General features: G+C 44.1%; 1 protein-coding gene across 1 annotated transcript in view; it reads left to right on the top strand.

Moving 5' to 3' along the window:
- The window catches only part of PKHD1 (PKHD1 ciliary IPT domain containing fibrocystin/polyductin), a gene marked incomplete at its 3' end in the record, with an annotated part of 433165 nt that overhangs the window by 17010 nt on the left and 402451 nt on the right, over nt 1–13704 (top strand). Inside the window, exons 9-18 of the mRNA XM_082637162.1 lie at nt 148–212; nt 1496–1535; nt 2386–2456; nt 3777–3878; nt 4678–4773; nt 7998–8139; nt 10095–10209; nt 11204–11482; nt 12577–12666; nt 12892–12982. Coding sequence (XP_082493288.1) covers nt 148–212; nt 1496–1535; nt 2386–2456; nt 3777–3878; nt 4678–4773; nt 7998–8139; nt 10095–10209; nt 11204–11482; nt 12577–12666; nt 12892–12982 — 1091 coding nt within the window. The remainder of the gene's footprint in view (nt 1–147; nt 213–1495; nt 1536–2385; nt 2457–3776; nt 3879–4677; nt 4774–7997; nt 8140–10094; nt 10210–11203; nt 11483–12576; nt 12667–12891; nt 12983–13704) is intronic.

Genomic DNA, 13704 nt, shown 5'->3' with positions numbered 1-13704 from the left:
GTTGTGTTTTATTTTATTTTATTTTGTTTTATTTTATTTTACATTTTATTTTATTTATTTATTTTCTTTCCTGGCTAAAGAGCCAGCGCTTCTGAACTGAATTGTCTGGTAATTCTTACCTCTTACCTTTTTCGGTTCTTTCCCTAGCTATCCTATTCAGGAAGACCATGGTCTTGGGACTCTGCAGTGCCGTGTGGAAGGCAACTACATTGGTCTGTGTGAGAAGTAACAGAATTTTAAAGTCTTTCTCTGTGTTGGAAAAAAACGATTTCAAGAATTGGTTCTCCTAAAAGGGAACCCTCCCGCACTGTTGGTGGGAGTGTAAATTGATACAGCCACTATGGAGAACAGTATGGAGGTTCCTTAAAAAACTAAAAATAGAACTACCATATGACCCAGCAATCCCACTACTAGGCATATACCCTGAGAAAACCATAATTCAAAAAGAGTCATGTACCAAAATGTTCATTGCAGCACTATTTACAATAGCCAGGACATGGAAGCAACCTAAGTGTCCATCAACAGATGAATGGATAAAGAAAATGTGGCACATATATACAACGGAATACTACTCAGCCATAAAAATGAAAGAAGTTGAGTTATTTGTAGTGAGGTGGATGGACCTAGAGTCTGTCATACAGAGTGAAGTAAGTTAGAAAGAGAAAAACAAATACCGTATGCTAACGCGTGTATATGTAATCTAAAAAAGACGGTACTGGTGAACCTAGTGGCAGGGCAGGAATAAAAACACAGACGTAGAGAACGAACTTGAGGACACAGGGGTGAAGCGGAAGCTGGGACAAAGTGAGAGAGTGGCATGGACATATATACACTACCAACTGTAAAATAACTAGCTAGTGGGAAGCTGCTGCATAGCACAGGGAGATCAACTCAATGCTTTGTGATGACCTAGAGGTGTGGGATACGGAGGGTGGGAGGGAGGCTCAAGTGGGAGGGGATACGGGGATATATGTATACATATAGCTGATTCACTTTGTTATACAGCAGAAACTAACACAACATTGTAGAGCAATTATACTCCAATAAAGATGAAAAAAAAAAAGAATTGGTTCTCCTGAGGATGATGATAATAACTGCCATTTGCTGAGAACTCCCTGAGAGACACTATATGAAGCAACTTAAATATAAACTAAATTCATCCTCATGTATAAACCTGGAGGCTGGTGGAATTGTTTTTGCTTTACAGGTGAGAAAGTTGAACCTAGTAACCAGTGGGGCAGGATTTATCATGCTTGGTCTAACTCCAAGCCTGCTCTTACCTGCTCTGTGCTTCTACATTTATCCTTTTATGGTTAGAACTCACCATGGCTGATGGTGTGAGGCTGGAACGTGTTTATTTTGGGCACTGTTAAAGAAATTAAGGTGTGGGTGGTACCTTGGTGATCGCCAGAGTCCTTGGGTTTATGGTAGCAGTGACCTGGTCCAGGCAGTTTGTGCAGATTCCTGTACTAATGTCTGTTTCTTTTTGTTACAGGCTCCCAGAATGTTAGTTTCTCAGTATTTAACAAAGGAAAGTAAGTAACAGGGAGGAAGCAAATTTATCTTTATCTTACACTATCTACTCTTTTGTCTTGCTTAGCTTCTTTAACCTTTTATAATGGAAAATTTTAAATGTATCCAAATAGAGCAGTGTAATAAAACCCCACTTACCCACTTGATTTTCTTTTTACTTGGGTGAATATAATTGTGTCCTATGCACTCATCCTGAAGCAATATAAGTGTTTCAGTGTGATAATGGTACAGAATTTGGGGAATTACTTCTTAAATAATTTCATAATACTGGAAATTTAAAACAGTACAGTTCCATAAAATGCTTTGTATCATTCCAGGAAATGTCTTCTTCAAGATGGAAAGCATCCAAATTTCATAGCGCTTTGGAGAGATCAATTAGGATTCTGGATTTCTGCTTGCCTTACCTCATGTTCTGACACTATGTACTTTGTCAGTGTTTTCCTGAAAAGGGCATTGTCTAGCTGATATTAATTTCATTGTGAAGATAGTGACACAGCCCAAAGTAGAGAGATTTGCTCTTTGTCTCTCTCTGTCGCTGTCTCTCTTTTAGGAAGGACTAAAACTAATATCTGTTGAGTATCTTCCACAGGCCAACTCCATACCAGGTCCTTTCACATTCATTATTCCATTTAATGCTAGTCACACTGTAAAGTAAGTATTATTATTCCCATATAATTTTCTAGATCAGAAAACAAACTTTGCCCCATTGGTATCTCTAGTCATCAAAGGGAGCTGGTATCGGAACAACTTTAAAGATCACTAAAGTTAGTGATCTTCCTTTCAGGCAATCAATTTAAAAAATGTAATTCCAGATGCAGTTTTCATCCAAAACACAATTTTGTCTTTTTGAAGGTCAATGGTACACAAGGATGCATGGCTGGTCAGTGCTAAGCAGGACCTTTTCTTGTACCAGACGTATTCAGGTACCATTTCCCTTCATCGTGTATTTCTCACCCCTCCCCCCACTTGGCCCTGGACCTTGGACCCTCTGTCCCTTCTTTCTGGCCATTCTCTATGACCATTAACACCTGAAGCTGTCCCTGAAGTCATGGATGGCCCTTTGGTTTTGTATGAGAATAGGTTGCTTGTGTGAGTGTCCACTTTAGTTGCTATATTAAAAGAGGCTTGATCATAGATTTTTACACAAAGTCTAGGGATATAGACAATAAAAGAAAGGGGAGTCATCCTCGTTTTTTGTTCTCAAAAAGTAACAGAAAAGAGATGGCACTGAAAAATCTAAAGCACATCTTTGCGGTTATTTTAACATCTCATCTCGGAGCATTCATTCAACAACTTATGACTTGCTGATACAGATGCTAAGTTGGTGTATTCCTATCTGATGAGTAAATCTTCATACAAAAAAATTCTGAAAACTGGAAACTTGCATGAAATTGTGAACTCAGTCCAGTAGTAGAAAGCTGGCTGCTAAATATGAGTGCTAGATTCTCAGCTTGAATACAGTCCCAAAACCACTTTAAAAAAGTCTGTGAGGTTAGTTCAGATTCCAGAGGCAGCAGAGTCTACCTTTGTCAAAAGTGCAAGAAATTTCCTAAGTCATGGGGCTAATGCCATTCACTCTCTAGGTAGCTTACCTCTGTCAAAGCTGAATTTTGACCCTTGGTTTTATTTTGAAGTGGTAACCATTCATAATTAGCCTTTTTGTACCTTCAGTTTATCAGAGAACACGACTACTCATTCCCCTTGCAGAGACGAAACTTAGAACTCTCAGAGTTTGATCATAGGAGGAGGAAGGATCAGAAAAAGTAAAATTCTTGGGAATTTGTGGCATATGACAGTGTAACTCATTCTTTTGCTTAGAGCGAATTGCAGACTCATATGGGTAAATTGAGACCTTGCCTGGTGCATCCAGAGTTGATTCCTGCATAAAGTGTAAACCTACCGTTCTGTGATGTGTTAACAGAGTTCTTGAGGTCAGGAGACAGAGTTCCTAAGAAAGCATCATGGTACGCAGGGACTTTTGCTGATAGCATGAGTGACTGCATTTCCCATTCCTTTCAAATGTTGATCCTGTATAATATATATTATTATCCATATTGTTATATGTGAATCCTTTTCTTATTATATGCACTTTTAAATGACTATTACTAGAAAAAAATTACAACTGTTGCTGGTCTTAGAAAGTTAAAGTAAGAAATAAATTATGGATAGCTTCTATGATTATATTATTATCTGGCTCACATCCTGGTTTATATTTGGAAGCTTACTTTTTTTCCCTCTTGCAGAAATACTGTCTGTGTTTCCAGAAACTGGGAGCCTTGGGGGAAGAACAGACATCACAATTACAGGGGACTTCTTTGACAGTCCTGCCCAGGTTACCATTGCAGGTAACTAAGTTGAAATGGCTGAAAAGAGTTCATAGATTTAAATGCCATAGGAGATTATGTATCTCTTATGGCCTGGAGAGGATGGGGGGAAGCAATATTTGCCTCTTCCGACTCATCATGGGACCCTGTTCTGAGGTCTTTGACCTGTGTTTGAGGCTGCAGGGGTTGGGGGTGTTTTGGTCCTGCAGCTTGGCAAACATGTAACAGAAATAGGGTGTCCTGCTGCAGACACACTCACAACTCATGGGCAAATCCCTCAGGTGTCCCCATCTTGGGAGGGAAGAGAAGGAAAAGCACAGCTGTGTCTTCACAAAGGTCTACTCCTTCTAGAAAGCGACCCCTCTCCCTCCCCTTAGCTCTGTCTGAATAAGTAAGAATGGGCAGGCTTTTCCTATGCAGATTCTTCTGGAATGCCCCCTTAGCAAACCCTTTTGTGGAGAACATGTCTAGAACCTTTTGTTCTGCCTACTGGGATGCTCCTCTAGTTGGTGACACCAAGGATGCAGGAAAATGTCCTCACACTCTTCTGTCAATTCCTCTCCCCAGATCAATTCATCTCCAGTGAACGACATGGCAAGGCATTTTCTTCCTGATTATTCTGAGCAGCCCTGTGTTCCACTGCTCTGCACTCCCCCTTTCTTGCCTCCTTCCATTGAGGTGACAACTTTCTCTCTACTCTCCACTTCTGGCCCTTTGCCTTGGAACAGGAGCCTGGCTACCTCAGTGTGGTCCTCTGTCCTGCCACACCTATATCTCCATTGATATTGACATCGGTATCTAATTTAAATGTTCCCCTCAGGCATTCTGTGTGATATTAGACACCTGTCTCCCAGGAGGATTGAGTGCACCACCAGAGCTCCAGGTAAAGGTGCAAGACTCTCGGCTCCTCAGGCAGGTAAGGAAGTCTCCGCGGCTGGTCTATGATATGTGGTCAGTCTCAGCTGTTTGACTGGCTGCTCAGTGAGCCCTGGGACCTGAGTCAGAGCTTTCATTTCAGAGAGGCTCTTAGCTTTACTCAGATGCTTGGCAACACCCTGCACTCCTAGCCCCAGCTAGCTGAATGACCAATGCGGTTCAGTGGAAACCATGATCCAGGAAGCCTAACTGCCATCAAGATGTTGCTATAGTGACTGGTGGAAACCCTTGAGCGGCCTCCTCCATCCTCTGGGTCAGTTGCCCTCCTGTCCACTATTTAAGAAGACAGAGCTTCAGACCATGTCTTCTATGTTCATAGGACAGCTTTAGACGAGGCGGAGGGTGGGGTGCAATGGGGTGCATTTAAATGTTGTTTCTTCTCCCCTGTGGGCACTGTCTGCTACTCTGAAAAGTAGAGATGTATTGTGATGGGGCCACCAGGTTACCCCTGAAGAGGGCAGAAATGGAGCGGGCAAGGGGAGAGGTTCCATCTGTCCTTCTGTGTTTGTTTAAACCTTCTACTCCATGGCTGCAGATTGCAAGTGCACCACGGGAGCACTTTTCTGGAAAGCGTTAGAACAGGAGCTCAGGCTTAGTTAGGGACGAAAGGCAGTTGGTGTGTTGGGCAGCCTGAATCACAGGCTGCCACTTGGGAGCCCTATGTGCCCCGCAAGGGCTGTCTTCACCGTTAATCCACAGGCAGGGAGCTCGTCTCCTGAATCTCATCAGGGGAGAAACCTTTCTAAAGAAAGGCCATTCGGCTGTGAAAACACATGCAAAGCTTTAGCTGGGAATTCTCCAGGTCCCCGATCTGCGGTTTTTACTCAGGGAAAGCTCCCATCCAAGGAAACAAAACTACTGTATGAAGCAAGTGATGGAGAGAATGCGTTTCCAGAGTCAGGAAAGAGGGCGCCTGCTCTAGCTACTGGCGTTGCGGTAGAGGAATTTCCTGAACACAGCTTTTCTTGATGGTTGATAACGGCCTTTCTGAAGCACTTTTGAAATTTCTTTCATGGAAGCGTGATGGGGCGGGGCGGGCGCGCAGCTGTTAGCAGGCGACCATTATCGCGAGATCTTTAGTGCGAGACCTTCAGTGCGAGGCAGTGAGAGGTCTGGCCCTGCCAGCGGAGGGTCTCGTGGTGGTCCGTGGGGCAGAGTGTGGTGAGAGGCGGATCCCGACCTTCTCCCTGGGGCCCGTGGGTGAGCTGGGGGGTCCCGAGACAGGCTGAGGGCTGTGTCCTGCAGGGCTCCAGAGCCCTCGCCTCGGCCGCGCGCTGGCCGGGCCCAGGCCTTGAGGTGGCAGCGAACCTCTCCCCTCTCCCCACCTCTGTGACCTAATGACAGTGGCAGTCTCCAGGGGTCCCAGTCTGAGGGACCTCAGCCCCCGTTTGGGCAGCCTTAGGAGCCTGAGGGCCGGCCGGGTCCTGGGCGTCTGGCTCCCTCAGTGGTGATGGCTGGGCGGGGTCTGGGGGCCTGGCCCTGAGGGTGCCGCTAGCCGAGAGAGCTGCCTCGTCAGCCGGGCTGGGGCACTGGTGGGAGGACCCAGACTGGGTGCTGGACGAACCCTTCCGGGCAGGGTAACCAGCCCTCCAAGGGACCCCCTCCTCCTAGCCTGGGCTTGGACCTCGGAGGGAGAAGGTTGAGCCTTGGGACCTTGCCCTTTCTTGTCAGAACAGAGAATAACCTTTGTTTGGTAGAGATGTACAGGAACATCGTTACTTGACCGTGACCTGACTTCAAGGACAAAGGATCTGACACCAAGTAGTTTGCAACAAAGAACCGCGCCCCTCCCTCACCTTTCCTATAAAAGGGCTTTGCTGAAGGCTTTCGGGGAGTTTGGTTATTTTTTTTTAAGGCATGAGCCACCCCTCTCCTTGCATGGTCCTGCAATAAACCTTCCTCTGCTCCAGACTCCGAAGTTTTGGTATTGTTTGGCCTCACTGTGTTGGGCACACGGACTTGAGTTCCGTAACAGGACAAAGGATCATGTACTGCAGTGGTTCTCAATGGCCTGCAGCGGGCACTTGGCAATATTTGGTCCTTACACCTGGGATGGTGGTGCTACTGCCCTCTAGTGGGTAGAGAGTGGAAGTGCTGCTAAACATCCTTCAATGCACCGGCCAGCCCTCAAAACGGAGTTATCCAGCCCAAAATATCAATACAGCTGAGGTCAAGAAACCTCAAATAGTATGTTAAAATATGCTCTTATTTTTATGCTTATTCCTTATCTGTTTTCCTTTCTTAGGATTTAACAAGGAATAACAATAGTAGTTTAAAATAATAATAACTACTCTAGCTATCCTTTATTGAGTACTTACTATATTTCAGGCTCTCTGTGTATATATTTTAAACTCCCTTAGTCTTTTCCCCCCAGAATTGTCAAACTGACTTTATTTCTCTTCCCAGCTTTACTGTGATATAATTGACATATAACTCAGCTCCCTTAGTCTTTAGTGCAGTATCTCTGTTTACTATTGACCCCATTTTGATGAAGGAGAAAACGAAAGCATGAAGCAATTTGCTCAAAGCTACACATCGACTAAGTGGCAGAGCTGGACTCTGAACTCACCCATGTGTGATTCCAGAGCTTTTACCCTCACCCCAATTAGTAGCCAATATTGATCGCACATATGCCTTTGGTCTCAGGGTTTGTTTAATATAAAACGCAAATGAATAAGTACGACATCATTTAGAATGTTATGTAATAGCAGCCTATCACATAATTTGCTCCATGGCTACAAATTGAGGCCGTGACCCGTGAAAAATTTAAGGATTGCCAAATTTCTGGGACCCAGGGTTTTAGAGAGTAGAATTCCCAAGCTGAACTGAACATTAAAAGAGACTGAAGTCCAGTCCTGGCTTCACGAGCCTTCGTTTGCTCTTTTACATTTTCTCATATTCAGACACTCCCATTAAAAAGAGCTCCTTCGTCTTTTCTGGTCCTCTGAGAATATTTCCCCTTACTGCTCCTTGTCAAGTCTCTTTTTCCAAGAGCTTAAATCCTACATCAAGCAGTAGTTTCCACTTTCTAGAACATTTGTATTATCTATAGAACATCTCACATGGCTACTCCATCTGTGTCTCAGTTGACTCACCTTCTAGATAGTTCCTGGATCATCTTCACTCTGTAATCTGTAGTAAAGCAGTTCCCCTGCTTGGGGGAGAAGGGCCTTCTGATGTTTATGAGGCTTACATGTCTTACAGGCAATCGAGGGCTTCTCTTTGAAGTTGGAGACACGGCTGAGGGCTTGGACCTGACAGAAGCCACCCCTGGGTACAGATGGCAGATTGTCCCTAATGCCAGCTCTCCGTTTGGATTTTGGTCAAAGGAAGGGCAACCTTTCAGGTATGTTGTAGGAAAAGTGGGGATCCATATCACAAGTGTCTCTACTGGCCTAGGTGAGGCTAGGAGACAGGTAAGTAAGCAATGAGATTTCCAGGGGAAAATTTAAAATATCTACTAATTCAACAGCAACAAAGTTTGACCGCTGTTCTCAGCTGGTGTTGGTTATGCTCGTGGACCACAGGCCCTTTATGGGTACACAGTAAATTTTGATCAGTAGGTAAAATTTATATTTTCTACAGCTTAGTTTGAAATCTGTTTTGGGGAGGACTATTCATGAGAACATTGAGCCGAGTAGTCTAGGAAGCTTGGTAGAGAGCAGGGCAAAACTTGCCGCAGGAATGTGGTTAAGAGGTGAAACTAATATCTGGATGATACTAAAGAAAGACTCGAGAATTTGCCCTTAGGGCATATGAGGGAGCAGAGGCTGGGCAGCCAACAGTTCTGTGGGAACAATTATCCAGTGCTAAAGGTCAACCAGATGGCTGGTGTAATAACAGGGGAAACTCCAGTGGGCTCTGGAGACGTTGTTTTCTATAGTGGTGACTGCAGTGTGATACAGTTTTTCCTGCTTAGTTTTGTTTTGTCTTTTTAATCCCTTCAAAGATGTGGCCAAAATTTCTCATATTTTAATGTGGGCTTAAAAATATAGAAAGTTAGAGAATTGTGGAGACACAGTGTGCTCTAAGGTGTGCATTCAGGTGACTGAATCCTTTAGGTGTGATGGATCTCTTCTCCTTTTGAAACCCTTCTCAAAGAGGTTGGTCACGACTCCTGAGTGTGAATTCCAGCCAACCTGTGACCTCTTTCAAGGATCTGGCCATTTTATTGAACTTTTTTCTTTCTTTCTTTTTTTCTTTTTGGCCGTGTCGCACGGCATGAGGGATCTTAGTTCCCCAGTCAGGGACTGAACCCATGCCCGCCTGCAGTGGGAGCACAGAGTCTTAACCACTGGACCGCCAGATAAGTCCCTTGGCTATTTAAAACTTCAATTCAGTTGTGAAATGGAAGGCTTTGTTCTCTGTTCAGGGAATTTCAGACATTGAAAAAACCAAGTAGGGAAGGAAATCTGAACAGAGTGGAGTTTCTATTGTCTTGGAAGCCATACTAACTAGATATCTAACCACCAGTATACATGGTTTTAAAGTGGCTATATATATATATATATATATATTTTGTGGCACCTAGTACTGCATCTTTTTCATAGTTTTTGAGGCTCATCAGTAATGTTCAAAGGAAAACCTTTTGGCTATATTCAGTGTGTGCAGGAGTGTCAAGGAGAGTCAGGCCACCTCAAAAGACAAGAACATTTGGACTGTCTGGTATGACCTGTAGGGTATGTCTCTCTAATTGCCATTTAGAGGAGCCACAAACCAGACAGTTACCCTTTCCATTCTTTCTGCCATTCGTTTCTATAAAATTCAAAATTTTTAAATGAAAAAACTGAAATATTTATTGATTGAAGAATTATGATAATGATGGACCTTTACATAGTTACTTTCAAAACTATTATCAGAAAAGATTCTTGGAATTCTTGGTATCTAGACCAAATCAGTGCAAACTCTGATTGGTGATCTCTCTTTATTTGTAATAATGAGAACAATATTTAGTATTGATTGACTTCCTACCGTGCACCAGGCTCTGCACTGGCTGTGTTAGGTGAGTGCTCTCAGCTAGGCCTCCAGGCAAACCTACGCTACGACTACGACTTTCCCAAAGACGACAGGACTGCTCAGGGAGTTGTGCCAGTGCAAAGAGATGGGCTGAGATACTGAGCCAGGCAAGCATCACAGGAAAAGCTGCATCCAGAGGGCTTTGGCCAAATACATGGCTCAAGAGTCAAGTGTTTCCTCCTCATTACCATAAAGACAAACAAGGTCCAAGGGCACCATTTTTTGGGTCGGTGATTCCGGACTTGGTTGCCCTCACTTCTTTCTCTGTGTTCCTCTGCTTTCCAGAGCGCGGCTCAGTGGGTTCTTTGTGGCTCCAGAGACAAATAATTACACTTTCTGGATCCAGGCTGACAACCAGGCTTCCCTGTATTTCAGTCAGTCGGAGGACCCGAGGACCAAGGTATACACCTCCCTCTCGTTTTCCTTCTTCTGGTCCCCAGTCCTTAACTCCTGAAAAAAAACCAAAAAATCACAATGAGAGCTCTCATGTTCTACTGACAGTTGTAACATGCCATTAAGCGACCAGAGATTTTTAACGTTTTGGTTTTTTGTGTGTGTGGGGTTTATGTTTTTATTAAAGTTTTTTTAAAAATTCAGATATAATTGACATGATTTTAATTGTTGAAAAAGAGCTTGGCTGAATGTGTTGGCATGTTTATTGAGGTCTTACTGTAAGCTGGGCATTATGTTACAGCTGTTATACACCTTGTTTCTAACCTTCACAGCATCTTGTGAGCTATGTCCCTTTATCTCTGTTTTCCAGATAAGGGCAATGAGGCTTAGAAGGATTGTATGGCCAATCCAGGGCCACTGGGATAATAAGAGGCATATTAAGAATTCAAACCAAGATTTGTCTGACTCCAAAACTTGCATCATTACCACTAATTCTGGGTAGGGATGTAGTTAGTTTTATGCAGGAAATTTCTGATCAGCTTTGAAGGATAAGAAAAAGTGTTTTAACAAACAGCCATGATTAGCTAGTGCCATTGACAGAGAAACACAGTATTTCCTCTCAAATGATGAATATATTTCTATGAAATTGCTTTGGTAGTTGGCTAGAGAAACATCATAGATTTTGATGCAGTCAAGTAACATTTAGGTTTCTCAGAGGACTTCATACAACTTTACCCACAGCATCATGTAAAGCTAGGGTTTCAGGTTGTCTGTTTCAGCTCTGAACATGGACCATCCAGCCTCATCTGAATACTATGTAATTGAGAAAGAGAGAGAGAAGAACGGCTGGAGAAACATACACAGGCACAGGTCCTAACTTGTTGGAAAAGGCAGACCAGCCCCCAAATCCCTGTTAAGTAGCTGTCTAGACACTTGCTGTTTGAAAAAGAGAGACCCAGAAACTTCATAGTGCTGGTCTTGATGTGTTGATTGGGGTGCAGGTGAAAGTGGCCTCCATCACAGTGGGCACTGCTGACTGGTTTGACTCCTGGGAGCAGAATGGGAGTGAAGAGACCTGGCAACAGAAGACCCCCAAGCTGGAGCTGCTCAGGGGAGCCAGGTACTACCTGGAAGCAGAGCATCGAGGGAGAGCCCCCAGCCGCGGGGTGAGGATTGGTGTCCAGATCCATAACACCTGGCTGAATCCCGAGGTGGTCAGCACGTACCTCCGGGAGAAGCATCAGATCCAAGCCCGGGCCCAGAGACTTCCGGAAATCCAGGTCTCCGTGTCTTCCCTGTCCCATGGGATTAGGTTCAGGGGGTGAACTCTGCGAGGAATATAGCCCCATCTAGTGGAAGGATCGCTTGCTGGGAGCCAGGAGACTTGAGCCGTGATGATAACTCCGCTGCCAAAGAGATAGGGTATCCATCCAATAGGGTTGAGAGGACTTTGTAAAAAAATGCAAAGTCTTATTGTTGAGATATCCTGATTTATGGACTTAGTTTCAGGAATTTAAGTTCCTGGTAAATCTTCCTTTGGAAACATATTCCCCAGAGAGGAGATAAGGTCATCCTAACACCCACACCCATGTATGCATGCCTGTGAGCGTACACATACGAGATTTCATAGTTTTTTGACCCATTTGGGTCCTATTTCCCTGTGTATTGTGTTTTCTAAGTCAGCTTTATAAGGGTCAGGGCCTTTGGGTCTCTTGGTTGTGCCCCATATTTTAGTTGAACAAGTTTGGTGTGCTTTCTTTTTTTTAATTGAAATATAGTTGATTTACAATGTTGTGTTTGTTATACTTTTTGTTGTCCACTTTTTGGTGTACAAGGATGACTCAATATGGACTGTGCCTCTTAAAGCTTATGGTATAATAATAAAACATGCAGATAAAGAACCACAGAACAAAGGAGAAAACAAGTAATATAAGACAATAGGTCTCACCCCATTACAAAAGTGGGATGTGCCCAGCAGGGAATGCAGTGGAAGCAAAGCAGAGGCTGAATCAGCCTCTGAGAGGGTGTGACACGCATGGGACTGCTTCTCCCTCCCAGGCCATCCCTGGGAGGGAGCTCGGTGAGGAGGGCTGAGAGTGGGCCCTTCAGTGGTGACATTTAGGTGTCACATTCTAAAGAGAAGGAGGGGGGCAGGCATCAATGGGGAGATAGACATGTATATTCTTCCAAGAAAAGTTTTCATTACATGATGACACTTGTGTTCTCCAGATAGTTCTAGAGGATAGTGAGTTTAAAAATTGAAATTGTAATAAAAAGGAAATAACAAGCCAGGGAGGTATGTCCTGTGTTTCTAGGTTGTCTCCCTGGTTCAATGAGCACATGTTCTTTAATCCCGTCACTCTTGACTTTTCAGATGCTGATGGTGTCTGGCACAGGGAACTTCTTCCTTACCTGGGACAATGTCTCTAGCCAGCCAATCCCTGCAAATGCCACGGCCCATCAGGTGGGAACCTTCTTCACTTAAGCAGAGGTGGGGGAAGTAAAGGTGGTCTTTCTGCTCATGGTAGGAACTCCTGGTTGTTTTTCTTTCTTTCTTCTTTTGGCCACACTGTGTGGCTTGTGGGATCTTAGTTCCCCCATCAGGGATTGAACCTGGGCCCTCGGCTGTGAGAGTTCCGAGTCCTAACCACTAGACCTCCAGGGAATTCCCTGTTTTTCTTTTTAACAGATTCAAACAGCCCTTGAGGAGTTACTTGCAGTTAAATGCAAACTGGAACCCCTTTCAGCGAACATCCTACTCCGGCTGGGATTCGAACAAGGTGTGATTTCTGGTTTGACAAATTCCGACCCTCTTTTTCCTCCTTGTCTTCTTTGTTTCTTTCTCTTCTTTTTTTTCTGTCAAAGGGGAACAATCTTCATCTCCTCTCCCAGGTGACTCTGTTAAGAGGCAAATGAAAATATGGAAACTGGATTTGGACCCTGAGTGCTTGGGAGGGAGCTGTTTGGTGTGGGAATCAGAGAAAGAAAAGGCATCCCTCCCGGGCTGTCAGGTGGAGCAGAGTTAGAAACCAAGGATGCTGGGGAGCTGGAATAAGGAACTGTGTCTCATGCCGTACAGTGGGAAACGGGCAACAGACATAGCAGGGAAACAGCAGAACAGTGAAAATCTTGTTTAATTCAAATTGCATCTCAAGTAAAGGAATTATACATAAGACAGTAATCTAACAAATTCTAAAAATGTGAGGGTATGTTTTAAAAATACTAAGGTGAACTAAGTTACAGTCAACACTCTTTACCTCCTTGCTTCTCAATAGTTTTTCTGTGTCATGGTATACATAGAAAAGGGTAATAGATTTTCGGTGCTGTAGGGCAGACACAATAGGTTTCTCATGTCTGGAGCCTTCAAGCTGGGGTGTCGGCCGACCACTTCGAGCCCTGCCCAGCTCGCTCAAGGGCTGAGGGGTCAATGTCATGGCGACCCCATAACCCATTCCCTGCAGACATGTTGGGAAACTATTTAACATTTACACCCATCTTCCTA

Source organism: Mesoplodon mirus (assembly GCF_964341445.2).
Source record: "Mesoplodon mirus genome assembly, chromosome: 12".
NCBI lineage: Eukaryota > Metazoa > Chordata > Mammalia > Artiodactyla > Ziphiidae > Mesoplodon > Mesoplodon mirus.
Note: the sequence above shows the minus strand (reverse complement) of the source record. Positions and strands in the feature narration are given on the sequence as shown.